The sequence below is a fragment of the Pempheris klunzingeri genome, chromosome 11 (assembly GCF_042242105.1).
Source record: "Pempheris klunzingeri isolate RE-2024b chromosome 11, fPemKlu1.hap1, whole genome shotgun sequence".
Classification (NCBI taxonomy): domain Eukaryota; kingdom Metazoa; phylum Chordata; class Actinopteri; order Acropomatiformes; family Pempheridae; genus Pempheris; species Pempheris klunzingeri.
Window position 1 is genome coordinate 24,163,829 of NC_092022.1, and position 14,751 is coordinate 24,178,579.

At 41.4% G+C, this 14,751-nt stretch overlaps 1 protein-coding gene across 2 annotated transcripts; it reads left to right on the forward strand.

The window, feature by feature from the left end:
- The first annotated feature begins 2,029 nt into the window (after positions 1 to 2,029).
- mapre1b (microtubule-associated protein, RP/EB family, member 1b) lies at positions 2,030 to 11,063 on the forward strand. 2 transcript variants are annotated; one of them, XM_070839315.1, is made up of 7 exons: positions 2,030 to 2,185; positions 4,261 to 4,394; positions 5,293 to 5,438; positions 8,343 to 8,544; positions 8,662 to 8,771; positions 9,104 to 9,256; positions 10,450 to 11,063. In XM_070839315.1, the coding sequence occupies exons 2-7, from the start codon at positions 4,274 to 4,276 to the stop codon at positions 10,492 to 10,494; spliced, it is 777 nt and encodes a 258-aa protein (XP_070695416.1). In that variant the 5' UTR covers positions 2,030 to 2,185; positions 4,261 to 4,273; the 3' UTR covers positions 10,495 to 11,063. The 2 variants fall into 2 exon arrangements, with proteins under 2 accessions (XP_070695416.1, XP_070695415.1); XM_070839314.1 differs by having other exon boundaries at positions 4,264 to 4,394.
- Positions 11,064 to 14,751: the final 3,688 nt, after the last annotated feature.

The window sequence follows — 14,751 nt, forward strand, 5'->3', positions numbered from 1 at the left end:
AGTTTGAAGATACTGCCAGTCCTTTCTTTTCACAAGTGTTTGTTTGTATCGTTAGTATTTAACGTGAATATTAATTGCTCATCCTGAGGTAATGCACATGTCTACATATAGTGTATATTCTAGAGTCTGCCATACACCACTGCTGCATTTTAGTTGTTTTTCAAGTGTGAGGTTGCAAAGTGTGAATCATGTTGAACTGAGAGCTGTCTGGCTGCTTTACTGTGATGCTTGAATCATTTTTGTTTCCATAAGAAAAGCAGAGCTTGCATTACTTTTTTATCAGTTTTTAACTTCATCCTTTTGTTTTATCTTTGGGGTTTTTTTTACTGTGGGAAGTAGATAATTAGGATTAACTTTTATTATGTGTATGTAGGAGGATGCATTGATTTGTTGTGATTGTTATTGCTGTGTTAGTCGTGTGTGTGTGTGTGTGTGTGTGTGTGCACTGCCACTTTTACACCAACAAAACCGTGATGGATGCAAAGGCCCTCAAGAGTTTTTATTCTGCTGTGGTGCTGATAACAAAGCCATACATGATTACAGTTACCTGCTGCATAAAGACCGTCTGTGGTGTGTACATGCTGTGACTTACTGTCTACAGTTGATCAGTCATCTTCACGCTATCGACGATCCACAAATTGTTGTTTTAAAGTTCCTCTGTAGAGGTGATTCTTTGTTTCTACAGAATCATTACTGCCAATTTTTATTGTTATTGCCTGACTACTCAGCCATTTGTAACTTATGCTGTAACAATGTTGTTCAATATTGACAAGTTACTGAACTGATACCTAATGTATATATTTAATACTTTGTTGCTGGTGTGTTTGTGATTAATTATCCGAGACCACTGTACCAGTAGTACTGTGGTCTGTTCTGACTGATGACTGAAGTGTGAATGTGGGTGTACGGTGTTTTTGCACATAACACCAGGGGACTCCAATGTTAAACCTGTAAATGTGGAGGTGAAATGCATCTGTACTGCCCATCATCAGAATCTCTGTACTGTGCTTGAAAATGGCACTCTGCCATTTATTTTTATCTGTGAATTGTACATCTGAGACACTGAGTGAAAATAAGGGATTTTTACTGTGGAATTCTGACCAAACCAATAAAAGATCCAAATCTAACAATGCATCTCATTGATGGCCTCTTTATTTCACTTGACATTTGTTGTCTGTTACTGAGGGTTTTACCTCAAATGGGACCATGAATACCACTGAAGACACACTTTTCCTCTCTACTTTGTCTCAGAATCATATTTTTGGTAACCCAGTGGCATAAGTGATGATTTTTAGGCTCTATTTATGCAGATTTGACTTCTTTTTAGGTGAGTAAATGAGAATAGGATAAGGGTTTGGTACCCCTGCATGCTAGGATTTTATTCCTGACAGTGTACAGAAGACTTTAAAACAGCATTTAGACCTTAATGTGTGAATAAGTCATACTTTAAATATAATTGAGTGGTTTTAAACAGTTAACGAAATTATAAAAATCCAAATGCCTTTTTAATTTGTTAAAGATCTGTGTTCTGCCTAAACTAACCTCTAGGTAAGGCTACCCCAAAGAAATTAAAAAACACTGACCGTCCTTTGTTGTCTGTAACAAGTCTCAGTGTAAGTCCTCAGTCAACATAAATAATGTGTACAAATATTTTTGTGTGCAAACAATGAAAAAACAAGTGAAAAGGTCTTGTTGGTTTGGGCAGAAATAAAGAATCTGAATACTTAATATCCAATAAAACCCCTCTACAACACGCTTTACAGAATATATTCCATGTCATTTAAATAAAATCTTTTTGATTTTATTGCTAATTTTGTATTTGTTCATTCAAGTTACAAAAATAGATGTCCAGAATACCCACAGTGGGCTTTATAGTTCAACCTGATATTATTTATTAGCTCATTAAGGACATTTAGATCAACCATGCACACATCTCTTTGTACCTCTCTCAGGGGTCTCGCCGTCGTTACGTTTAGGGTGTTACCCGTTTGCGTCGTGACGTCACGAAATCGTTCCTTCCGCTGCCGGTTGAGTGATCGTGAACTGCCAAGAAGAAGAAGAGAAGAAAAAGCAGAAGTGGCATTAACGTCGAAACAATTTCACCAGGGCTTCTTAAACACACCGAGTCACAGTCGAGAAAAACAAATCATCGTGTCCTAGAACTGTGACAGCGAATCCACTCGAGGTAGGTTTAACGGCGCAGAAACATGGTGTCAGCGTTATTTTGCCGGCATGTGAAACGGCGGTGGTGGAGGAGGCAGCTAAGCCCCGTTAGCTAGCATGTAGCTAGCCTGTGACTAGCAGGAACATAACCGGGCTGCACCCGTTTGATTTCGGAGTAAACCGACGAGGGCGAGGCGTCCACTACACCCCGCTTCCAGTAAGTCTTAGCTAGCATCTGTTAGCTGGAATGTGGACAAAGCGGGTGTGTTCGAGCTCCCGGTACCGAGAGTTTGGTGCATTCCAGTCACAAGCTAACGAAAGCTAGCGATGTGCTTGGAGAATATCAGGGCGGGGAAAACGTCACGTCTGTTGGGTAAAACTGGATCACATTAGCCGGTGGTCGACTTAAGCCAGTGATAGAAACGAAGCTAATGGGAGCTAACTAACCATCTTGGCCGCTAGCACAATACATTAGCTGCTAATAGAATGAATTGTCTGATGGCAGCGTAATAGTTAACTGTTTGTACAGTCTACCGGGGAGCCGCATAGCTAGGCTAGTTAGCTATTCAGGGAGCTACGCTGAGTTGCTAACTGCCGTTACCGTTAGTTTCCAAGTGTCTCAACGGGGCCCTGTTGCATTTAGCCAACTGTTAAGGATGAGAAGTAGAGCTCCGACACAGGAATAATCTTCATTATTCCGCTGACTATACTCTCCATCAAACATTTGGCCTTTAAAATCTCAAACACTCCTAAATGTATAAAATTTACAACGAAATAAGAGATCACGTTTGCGAATCTGATGGAAATATTTACTGACGTTACATGAAAAATAACGTGGTTTAGCTTTAGCTGGTATCACTTGTCCTGTACTGAATGTAGTACATTTAAACGAGAGGTTATGGGTTAGTTTAATGAATTTGTGACACATTCTGCATTAAAAATCGCCTGATAATTCAGGCTGCTCATGACTGAATATTACACATAGCAGAATCATTTAACTACAAGGTCACAAGTTTTCCTCCAAATACACTAGATGACTACATCTGAATTAAAGCCCTCAGCTATTTCAGCTGTTGAGGAAATAACTGGCACGGTCTGACCTGGAGATGTGCCCCAGCAGGGGCTGCAGAAGAGTTTCTGTTGTAACTAGAGACCTTATAGAGACTGTCATTGCATATATGAATGTAATATTGATAGTGCACACATGATGACTTCAGTCCTCTACATCTGTTATCAACTAGCAAAATATAACTTTGGTTTTTAGTTTCAGTATAGTTTTGGATGGCGGTATGTTTGGGCGAGCCTGCGATGTTGTCTTCAGTGTAAAGTCATGTTGTTGATGATTGATGGGTGCCAGCAAGTGCGACACTTGCGAAAGGCCAGAGGCTCGGTTCCAGCTAGAAGCAAATCCAAAATGAGGTGTCAGCCTGCCAAAATCAGTGGTTTAGACTGGTTTCCCCACGTGAGTAGATTACAATAGATCTACATATTAAAGCTGGAATGATTAGCCCATCAACAGAATATACTATTTTGATCATCAATAAGTCATTTTTAAGGGAAAATTCCTGCAATTTGGGTTCCTGCTTTTTAAATGTGAATATTTACTGGTACTCTTGAGCCACTATATAATAACATGTACTCGCTCTTCATGATGTTGAACTCAGTACTTTGGGTTCTTGGACTGTTGGTTTGGCAACAGCGCAGGAATTGTAATGGGCTTTTTTTTTTTTTTTTTTGCACCTTAATCTGAATTATGGGTTTTATACTCAGCAGATGAACCAATAATCTAAATAATCCTTGGTTGCAGCCTCAGTGTTGCCACAAAATAATTGGAGAATTTGCCTCCACACAAGTAATTTCTCAACGAATACCCGCAGTTGCTTTGCATGTGTCTATGCGTTAGGCAGGTTTTTCATGTTGGTAACATACCAGTTTATTGTATTTGATAAATGTCTCGTAATGATGAGACAGCATAAATTATGCAAATGAGCTCTCAGCCAACCGGCTGTGTGCTGGTACACTTTGCCACTCTGACGGATAAAACCAGTCATCACATCTCTGAAACCTCATCTGTCCTCGTCTTCTCCCCTGTGTCAGCAGGTGACCAACAATGGCTGTGAACGTGTACTCCACCTCAGTGACCAGTGACAACCTAAGTCGTCATGACATGTTGGTCTGGATCAATGAATCTCTACAGATGAACCTCACCAAGATAGAAATGTTGTGTTCAGGTAAGATCAACGTGTATGCCTGGTGCCTTTTTTCTTATCATGGGAGCACCAGCTATGTTTCATTAGCAGAGAGTTGTCAGTGAGTGTTCACAGTGGGAAGTGGAGGTTTAAGCACGCATGATATTTTGCACGACTGTGTGATTTCTCTTGTGTTTTGGAACAGTAGGTCAGTTGCCGCTGATGTAGAATATGTTGACAATGTGAAGTAGCTGAACATTAACACCGAAAGTAGGTAGATTTTGTTCTGTTGGCCAAACCTTAAGTGTGTAACTGTATTCTTCACTCCTTTGTACCACACCCATCTGCCTGTGCATGCATGGGTACGTAGTCTGCAGATTGCCAGTCTGACTTGTTAATGTCTAAACCCTCTGGTTTTTGTGTGTAATTAAAAGGCATGTCAGAACAGTTGAATGACAGCGAGACTGGCTTTAATCCCTGATGGATAGATATATTGTAGATTTTCATCTGCTGTTGAGAGATGACATTAAAATATGATACTCTACCTAATGTGCATTTGTGCTGGTTTTAGTTCACACCATCAGAGAGAATCTTCAGATGGGTGTTTGAATGGCAGCCGTTCGTACATACTGCTCATTCAGCCTTGAACCAGGCAGTCAACTCTTACCTGCTCGTCACTGTCCAATAGTTCAGAAGAATGTTTGAAAAGACCTAAAGGGATGGTCTGTGTGTGTGCCATCAGTGTTTGAATAAAGAAATGTCTCTGTTCTCACATGAAAGTAAAATGAGCTCTATTTTTATCCTTTCCTGTCGCTCCCTCACTCTACATGTAAGAATTTCTTAGGTATCCTCTGATTTTGAACACGCAGTCCTATTCCACAGTTTTTGCTATATTGGAGGACCTTTTAATGTAATTTCTGACTATTTTTTTTGTGTTCAGGTGCTGCCTACTGCCAGTTCATGGACATGTTGTTTCCCAACTCAGTGCCTCTGAAAAAAGTCAAATTTGGTGCCAAGCTGGAGCATGAATACATCCATAACTTCAAGCTTCTGCAAGTTGCCTTCAAAAAGATGGGGGTTGACAAAGTAAGTCACAACACACACACACTGCTCACATGTCAGCTTCAAATTACATGGTTCATGCTACAGATGTGCAGGCTGTCCGAATATGTTCAGAGGATTTGGTTTACTACAGTCTTACTACAGGCAAGGGTGGTAAGAGTCTGTGATGCAGGCACTGAACAAGTGGTTGTCTATACACTTTGACAGCACATTAGGTCCCCCCACGATGTGAGTTACACCTGTCCCTTGTACCTTTTGTCACTGCATTTAAAAAAAACAAACAGTTTTTCCCATATGATATTAAAGTTTTGTGAAGTTCTGATGGAGAAACATAATATTTTTTATTTAAAAAGGGGTTCTTGGAGGCTAAATTAAACTTGTCCTTTTTCATATAGGTTTTTCATTTTCCGTTAGGACAGGTCACCACACTGTGCTACATTTATGGTACCGACAAAATGCTGTGATACAAGAGTAAAAAATGCCTTGTCATTCGGTAACAAATTTCAGCATCAAAGCAGCGTCAGTGAGCCAGTAGACGTGCAGCTTACTTGTACTGAGATCTAATAATGCTGCTGTTTGGACTTCTTAGCGTTACAAGTGGTAGAGGCTGCAAAAACGTAGGTTACTGATAACGCCAACGCTCTGTCCTGCGTCTGAGCGTGCGCTGCGGGTGGTGTTGCTCACTCAGTGGTTGCCATTGGTAACGTTGCTGCAGAAGTGTTGTGACCAGCCTCCGACTTTCCCCCAGTGTCTCCCTCATGGGTACGAGGCTAAAGTTTGAGCTGCTAACCCCAGTTAGCACTGTTAGCACTGTTAGTGTGGCTGTGTTGTTGATGGTGCGGCACGGCAGTGGCCCTGGCCCAGCAGAAGGAGCATGTAGAACTTCTAAAGAGCTACAAAATAGTAAACAAGTAACAATTTGGTCCATTAATGTAATTTTCTTTGTGTTAAAATTCACTTTCAAATGTTGGTATAGAAAATATCATACAACAGCCGGTATCAAAGTCGAGGTATTGCTCCTGGTTTTGAAAATGTTTGAATGATAACCAGAGTTATTTTTTGATTGCTGAACACATGAAACTATTTGGATTGAAAGTTTATTGCACTTTTGTTACTTTACAGCTGAGAAAAGTCCCGGATCACCATAGAATACAAGATGAATGTATCTTCTTATCTTATAATATCAATGAGCATAAAGTTGCTAAAGTTTAAAGGCCGTTTTCTGATGCTGCTTCACAATAAAAACCTTTATAGCAGTGGCTGATTAAAAAGCTTATAATGTGGAGCAGGTGCAGCGTTTGGAATACATTAATAATATCTTAACAGCAGCCATCATATTTACAGCAGTAACACTGGAAAATTAGTGAACACGTCGCCTGATTGTTAAGGATTAGTGAGCACTTGGTCAAGATTACTGGGCCACCTGCCCGCTCTTTCCTGTGGTGGAGAAAACACTGCAACTACACTTACAATACTGCCGTCTGTTCTCACGCTGTCACTGTAAAGAATAGTCATGTGTCGAGGCACCGTGACATTCAAAGGACCTCACAAAGAAGGTGGGAAAAAACAAATATTATATACAAGTCTTGATTTTTGAAATTGAAACGGACAACCGTCAAGAGAACAAGAGGACAAGAGAACAGGAACCAAAATGTTTGGCCCCTGATCACTGTGGCCGGTTGTTAGGAGGGATTATCATAACATGTCTTAAGAGTCCGTCACCAGTCATTCCTCAGTACGCAAACCCCTCCCATCCCCTCGCAACCAGCAGAGCTGCCTCTGCGGCACTTTGTTAGCCCGGCTGTCACTCTTTGCTCTGTGTGTGTTTTTTTTCATTCATTCATATTCACTCTTTTTTTTTTTGACTGCACTAGAATCAAATAATCTTTGTTAAGTTGACCTGATGTGAGCACATGCTTTTATTTAAACACACATTGTTCAGCTGCAGGCATGTTTCCCTGTATGCTACAGGGCAAACTACACTATATTCCTTGGTTTTAGTTCACTAGGCCTCACTAATTGAAAAGACATAAAAAGATATAAATATATTTGCAGTTGCTTGAAGAAGTTCTTGCAGATCTGGACACTTTACAATATCTTGATGTTGTGAAAAAGCCAACACAGATGATTCAGGGCAGGGCAGATCCAGCTTCAGTCATCATTTGTTTTCAGACTGAACACGCTGCAGCTTGCAGGACTATCGACAAAGCTGCCATCATTTATTCATGGACCACCTTCTTTCCTGCCATCTATTTGATGTCACTGACCACTTTAGATCAGTGGTCTGTTTGAAATGCCTGGACAGTGTTTCATTTCGTATGTCGGTGTAAGGGATACTTGAACGCGTACAACAACACATCGGTGTATTCATAGCTGTTCAGGGTTATAATCCCAGGCATTGTGTCTGCACTGTGGACTTTGCCCTCATTCAAGCTTTGTGAGTGTGTATTGTCCAATGATTGTCAACGTGGCTGAATAAATGGCTTTACTGCTGAGCCTTTCCCACTGACTTATTTCTTTTGTTTTACTGCTGCTCTTGTTTCGTCTCACTGTGGCTTCAGTTTCCGTCCAGCTTTGTGAAGGATGTGCCCCCCCCCCCCCCGCTGTTTTGGTTTTTGGTGTTTTTCCTGACATGAAACTAAGTGTTGATGTGTGTTGGTAATTGGCCTGTCATGATAATTATTGAATCAACTTTGTATGATCATATGATATATGGACACGGCCTCCATGTCTTTCTGAGCTTGATAATTGTCTGTTGTGTTTCTACGTGTGCTTTTGTCACTTACATTTTAGCCAACATGATACAAGATGAAAAGTTGTATGTAAATTACCTGTCAGAGGATTAACAGCTCAGTTTACGTTAAGCTACCAGGCCAACATCTCTCCAAACATCCTGGTCTGAATTTGTGTGCTTTTTTTTGCTCCTAGATCATTCCAGTAGACAAACTGGTGAAGGGGAAGTTCCAAGACAACTTTGAGTTTGTTCAGTGGTTTAAGAAGTTCTTCGATGCCAACTATGATGGGAAGGAGTACGACCCAGTGGAGGCGAGGCAGGGCCAGGATGCCATGCCCACACCCAACCTCGCCACGTCAGCTCTCAACAAACCCCCTAAAAAGACCCTCAGTCAAGGTCTGAGCTCCACTTGGTCACTTAGTTTGAAACTGACATTGAACTATTAAGAGGGTGGGGTGTTGCTGGTAAGTTATGAATTGTTTTGTCTTGTTAACCTCCTCTGTGTCTCTTCAGCTCCCCAGAGGCCACCTGTTGCCAAGGTAGCGCCCAAATTGGCAAACGTCAGCGCGAGGAAGCCGGGGATGGGAGGAGGCGACGAGGAGAGGGCGGAGCTCCTCAATGAGGTCCGCACATCACTGTGAAAACAAAATGTTTGCATGTTCTGTGAAGAAGACACCAGCCTCCATATAATCACTGATGAAGTAGGGCTGAAACTACTGATTAGTTTCTCGATTAATTTACTGGTTATTTGGTCCATAAAATCTTTCCATTTAAAGAGCTTACTACTTCAAAGTAAATCAAACGATTCTGTCCGTTAACTTGATTAACGGACAGCTCTAATGAAAAGTGAAATAACCAGTTTTACAATAAGCAAGTAATTTAACCGACTTTTGACGTAATATTGGAATGAGCTTGATCTGATGCTGCCACAAAACTTAATGTTCTCTTCCCACAGATGGAGATCCTGAAATCTACTATTCAGGACATGGAAAAGGAGAGAGACTTTTATTTTGGTAAGCTGCGGAACATTGAGCTGATTTGCCAGGAAAAGGAAGGAGAGGGCGACCCCACGCTGCAGAGGATCATAGACATCCTCTACGCCACAGATGTGAGTGTCTAAATCTCTTCTATATATAACTGCTTGTCACTTCAACATGAAGGCTAGTGATGCTGTAATTCATTGTGAAGGCCAGTGAGTCGAGGGTTGGTTTTTAAGATGGAGAGAGGATGCACGTAAAGGCCAAAAAAAATAACGACAAAGAATACAGACAATACGACCTACTACTGTGTTCTGAGTTCAATACCAGATGAAAGCCCATTTGCTGTGCTGTTAACAACTGCTGATGCCGTTGTGAATTCCTGCAGAGGAATGGCATCCAGCTTGCTCACTGTGGCTGAAAGCCTCAGCGGTACAGTTCTACAGACGGCATGCAAAGTTCCTGTGCACACCTGTGAAATACACACATTAAAGTATCAATTCTGATCCTCCCACATTTCTTCTTTGGGCAAAATCTTTCTGGTTGTAGGGAAGAAGAATTCAGATAATTAACTTCAGTAAATGTAGCAGTCATAAGTAAAAGTGCTCATTATACAAAATGGCCCATTTCAGAATCTCACATATTACTGTGTTATAATAAATGATGTATTAATGCATTCATCACTTTAATGTTGCAGCTGGTAAAAGTGATTTAAACATGTAAATGGCTGGTTAGCTTCTGTTATTAAATAAATGTGGTGACTTGAGTGAATGTGGTTATTAGTTTGATGAAAATACATTTTGACGTGTGATTAATTTTCTAATTTGGCTCCCCTGTATGCCGTGAATGAATGGGTGTTTGTGGCGTTGGTGCAGTAGAAAGTGATGACATCAGCCATCGTCTGTTCATACATAAAGTCCTCCTCCTCTTCAGCACATTTATCTCTTCCTGTTTCTCTGTGCTCTTCACTTTTCTTTCCTGTTTATAGGCGGACAGTGTTTACTGACGACGAGGGCTTGGTACAGCCCAGTCAACACTAGATTTTCATTGATAACAATAATGATTGACCAAAGTCATTTTAGAATAAACGTACCACAAATACAAATAATCTTGATTATGGATCCATAGTAACGTGTTTGTTACCATATTGAGCAGAACATTTTACAGTCTGCAGATCAGCTTATCAGTCCTCTCTGGTGGACACACTTTGTAATGAAGGCTGCAGAATTACGTCACACACACACACACACACACACACACACACACACACACACACACACACACTGGAGTGGTTCCTCATATCTGCCTGTCTTTGTCTCTCCAGGAGGGTTTTGTGATACCGGATGCTGAGGACCAGGAGGAGTTTTAACATTCAAGACCACAAGCAACTCCTCACCTAGACGCCCTGGTCTACAGACCCACCTCGAGATCCCTGCTTAAGCCAAGACGGCCTGTTTGGTTTTATGTCCAACACCAAACTAGATCTCGACTTGTGGCCTCCCCTCTCCTCCCCTTCCCCTTCCCCTTCCCTCCCCTCCCTTTCCCTCCCCTCCTCACCTCTCCTGAACCCAACTCCCAACCTGCCGGACTTCTTCTGTAGCGTTCAGCCGCCGTACAGCTCAGCTCCTTCTTTCCTGAAATAATCGACAAAGCCTCGGTCACTGCCCCTTCTTCCTACCCACCTGTTAGAGTCCTGGTCCTCCCCCCCCCCCGCCTCACCTGTAACCCCCATCCCCCAAACCAGATAGCGCAGTACATATCTGGTTTTTGTAATGGACTTGAGTGTGATAAACACGGTGATGTTTTCTGTGTGTGTATATGTGTGTGTGTGTGCGTGCGTGTGTGCGTGTGTGTGCGGTTGTATGTGTTAAAAAAAAAAAAAAAAAAAAAAAATCTAGCAAATCAAAACGTGAAGAACCTTCTCCAAAGGACCCGGCTGTCAGCTCACAAGTCACTTTGTCCCAAACTAACCCAGACTTCTGGTTTGATGGCACTGCCACCGTTTTGTGCCTCTCCTGTTGCCACTGAGTTTAACTCCCTTCGGAAGTAAAGACAAGAAGGAAAAAAACACATTCCCAACTAGAACACTTAGTTTGGCATCATTTTGAACAGCGTCTGAGGTGTGTCGTGTATTTTTGCGAGCTGGTCCAAATTTTAGTCATGCAAACTATTGTGCATTTTGAAATGGTGATCATTTGACCAGCAGACTTTCAGAAGTGCTGCAGAGGTTTTCCAGATGATTTCGCTCACATGTTTCTGAATGACAAAGCAGCCTGAGGGCTGCACACACGGACGCTGAAGGGCTCAGGGCTTAGTCTGGGACAAAGAAACAGTCGGGTCTTCTCTTGGCCTTTTTTCCCTCCTGTGACCAGTTGTCACCACCAAGGAACACCATCCTGATTTTGTCCTGTAGAGCTTCAGAGGAGCTTTTGTAAATTTGTGCTACTGTTTTATCACACTGTCCCCTCACTCCATTTTATTTCTTTTTTTTTTTTTTTTTGTCTTTCTTTCCCTGTTGAATGTTTTGAAACCATTTTCAGGCACCTGTCAGTCTTGCTCTTGACTTTATACATTTGTTTCGGTTGAGTTTTTCTCACACTCACTAAATGATCGCTCCACTGGAGAGGTTAAACTCGGGTGCAGAAACTTGTTTTCCCAGCCACCACAGTAGAGAAGTAGGGTTTGGGATATCTAAGGTGGCTCTTCTTGTAGCAGATCAGATTTGTTTTTTTTGTTTTTTTGCTTCCAACACCGACATGCTCCCACTTGACGTTGGTGTTTGACGTTTTAGGCTTCTTAAAAAGGCAATGTGGACCTCTAAGGAAGTGGCTTTCTCTTTGAGTTGATGCGAGATGAAGTGTTAAAAGCTTTTGCAGACGGCAGCCTTTTGATCAACATACCAACATTTAGTAAGAAGTGCACGAAAAAAAAAGTCAGAATGTGCGTCGTCAGCAGTGATTGTTTTGTCTTCTGGAGCGTCTGTTTGAGGCACATGCACACCGGTGGCCCTTAATCTGCCCCCAGCCGGTAGAGACGGGGCGATGGAGGAGCAGACCAGCCACATTACTAACACTGTGAGCTCCGGCCGTGGCTGATCCACTGGTCTTATACTTTCCTGGCTGAGCTGAAAGCGCCTCGTGCTTCGTCGCTCTGGACCGATGATGAACCTTCTGCTCTGATTACTAATGTTGGATTTTGTTTTTCCTGAAGCTGTTTCAAAAATGTGGGATCAATGAGTCACCAACGTGCTACACTGGAGGCTCATTCCTTCCTGGAAGTGCAAGACAGGTGTCTTACCCCCCCCTTTTTTTTCCAATCTCCACATCCTGATTGACCAATTTTAATCCTAATGTATATTGTGGATCTAATTTGAGACCAGTTTTCCCACTGTATTCTGTAAAAATGTCATTTTTGACACATTTGAACCTAATTTGAAACAACACAGTTGTGCTGGTTCCACACAGACCGTCAGCAGCCACTTGTTGTTATTGGAATACATAACTTTAATGGCCTTACTCTTAAAAGCATTTTGTTTTCATAAGCAAACATTTTGCATAACTTTCTTTTTTTTTTTTTTTTTTTTTTACTTTAATGTAAGTCTGCTGTTTTTGGGCAAGTGTTTGTACTGTTCGTCATATTTTTTATGTGTTCTGAAAATAAACAACATTGGAGGTATTTTGGACAAAAGCTCAGATGTGTCGGGGTGCAGCAGATCACCTGTCTTCCATCAAATGCTCATGAAGCAGACAAAATATATATTTATGTTACACATCAGTTGGATTTACTTCGAATGATTTCTGGTGAGTGATTTGTTGTTGTTTTTTTTCTTGCCGCCTGTTAGAGGTGCAACTGTAAATGTAGACTCGTATTAGGGCTGCAACGTTTCAACTTCTGTTCTGTAGATTTAAAAAAATCATTTTGCTTGAGTTGAGCAGTTTTCCTCTTTGGACAAACAGATCAGCCGACTCAGCAGCTCTCCATCATAAATGGAGTTTTGTAAGAGTTGTAGCCACACAGTGTGATAGTTGACACAGCTCACAGCCTTTACCAAACACTGCCATGAGTAGAAGGGTTGAATGTTGTACAAAATCAGAGGGTGCCTGGGTTTAAAGTTTTTTTTCTATGTTCTGGTAGTTGCCTTCAGTAAAACCTAAATCTGAAAAAATCCATCTTTACTTTGATGTTTTTTAGAAATAATTTCCAAATTGTACTTTTTTCTGAATGTATTCTCTTTTTTTTTTTTTTTTGATACATCTCTTTGCACAGTCGACCCTGTAGTGTGGTGATGTGCAAGTGCAGTATCTTACTTTTGTTGTTTGCTTTGACTGACTTTCAGCTTTAATTTGAGGCCTTTCACATCCACTGTGGGTGAACGGTGTTTTGCTCCTAGTCCACCAGTTTTTGGATGCAGCAGCAGGGAAATGATCATAAAAGCGAGTTTTATCCAAGTTGGTTACATCGTCAGTCGTATGTTTCAACAGCTGAAGGCTTCCAGTCAGCTGGAAGTGGCTGCAGTAACCAGATATTAGAGATGACTTTTTCAGGCTCATTTTGGTTGCTGAAAACTGGCACTGCGTATAAAAGGGGCTTCATTTTATCTGCTGTTCATCTGACGTGTCTGTAGCATCAAAGCAAAGCTGAAGGTCAGAACTTTAACTTTAACCTGAGAATAATTCCTATTTTCAAACCTAATGTGTTGAAGTTCAGGGGCAGCACAACAAAAACTGTTACTGAAGACGATGAGTTTCCCGAAATGTTCCTTACTCTCAGGATGATCTTTGGCCTCGTTTAAAACTTGTGCAAAGGAAACTAAATCCTGCTATAATGGAGACTTTGTGTCAGAGAAAACCGCTTAAACAAACGTCTTATAATGAGTTGGGCTGCAATTAAGTGTTTGTTTTTTTTCCCCCATCTTATACAATTAAAAATGCCTACTGCGCTTTCCCACATCCCAAAGTGGTGTATTGAAATGTCTTGTTTTGCCAGACCAACAGTCCCCAGATCTCAAATATCATATAATAATAATGATACGAAGTGCAAATCCTCATATTTTAGAAGCTGGAACCAGCTAATGTTTGGCATTTTTACTCTGACAGCTCCAACGATTCTAAAAAATAGTTGATTACCTTTTTTATCGATCGTTATTTGAGGTATTATTTCAGCTTCTAAAATATAGACACTGTAAATTATTGGAAGAATTGGTGTTGGTTAAACCCCAGTCATCTCCAAGCAGGTTAAAACGAGCTCCAAATTGGTTGACTCAGAGTTGTTGCTAATCTTGGGTTCACATTTTGTATCTAAAATCCATATTTAGCAGTTTTCTGAGGACATCCTGGTGTGAGGCAGCGTTTTTTGGGTGAGGACAACCCTCATGTTTGTTAGGTGGGTTAACGCCAAGACAAATCGTAGCACACTGAGGACAGACACACACACACACTGCAGGAATTCAGACGCAGCGTAGACACTTGCCCTCTCTGTATACTGTGAGCGTTCTCAATGCAGGAGAACTCTGAACGCTTGGAACTGAAGGCCGACTTCTGGCGTTTCGAGCAGTTCTGACAAGTGTGTGTCGTAGAGCCTTAGTGAAGAAGTGCTTTTTGTTATGCAATGTTAAAGGGGAACAGAT

Coding starts and splice junctions, on each gene's coding strand:
- mapre1b (XM_070839315.1), top strand. CDS start 4,274: ATGGCTGTGAACGTGTACTCCACCTCAGTGACCAGTGACAACCTAAGT. Junction 8,545..8,661: donor TAAAAAGACCCTCAGTCAAG/GTCTGAGCTCCA, acceptor GTGTCTCTTCAG/CTCCCCAGAGGCCACCTGTT. Junction 8,772..9,103: donor GGGCGGAGCTCCTCAATGAG/GTCCGCACATCA, acceptor CTCTTCCCACAG/ATGGAGATCCTGAAATCTAC.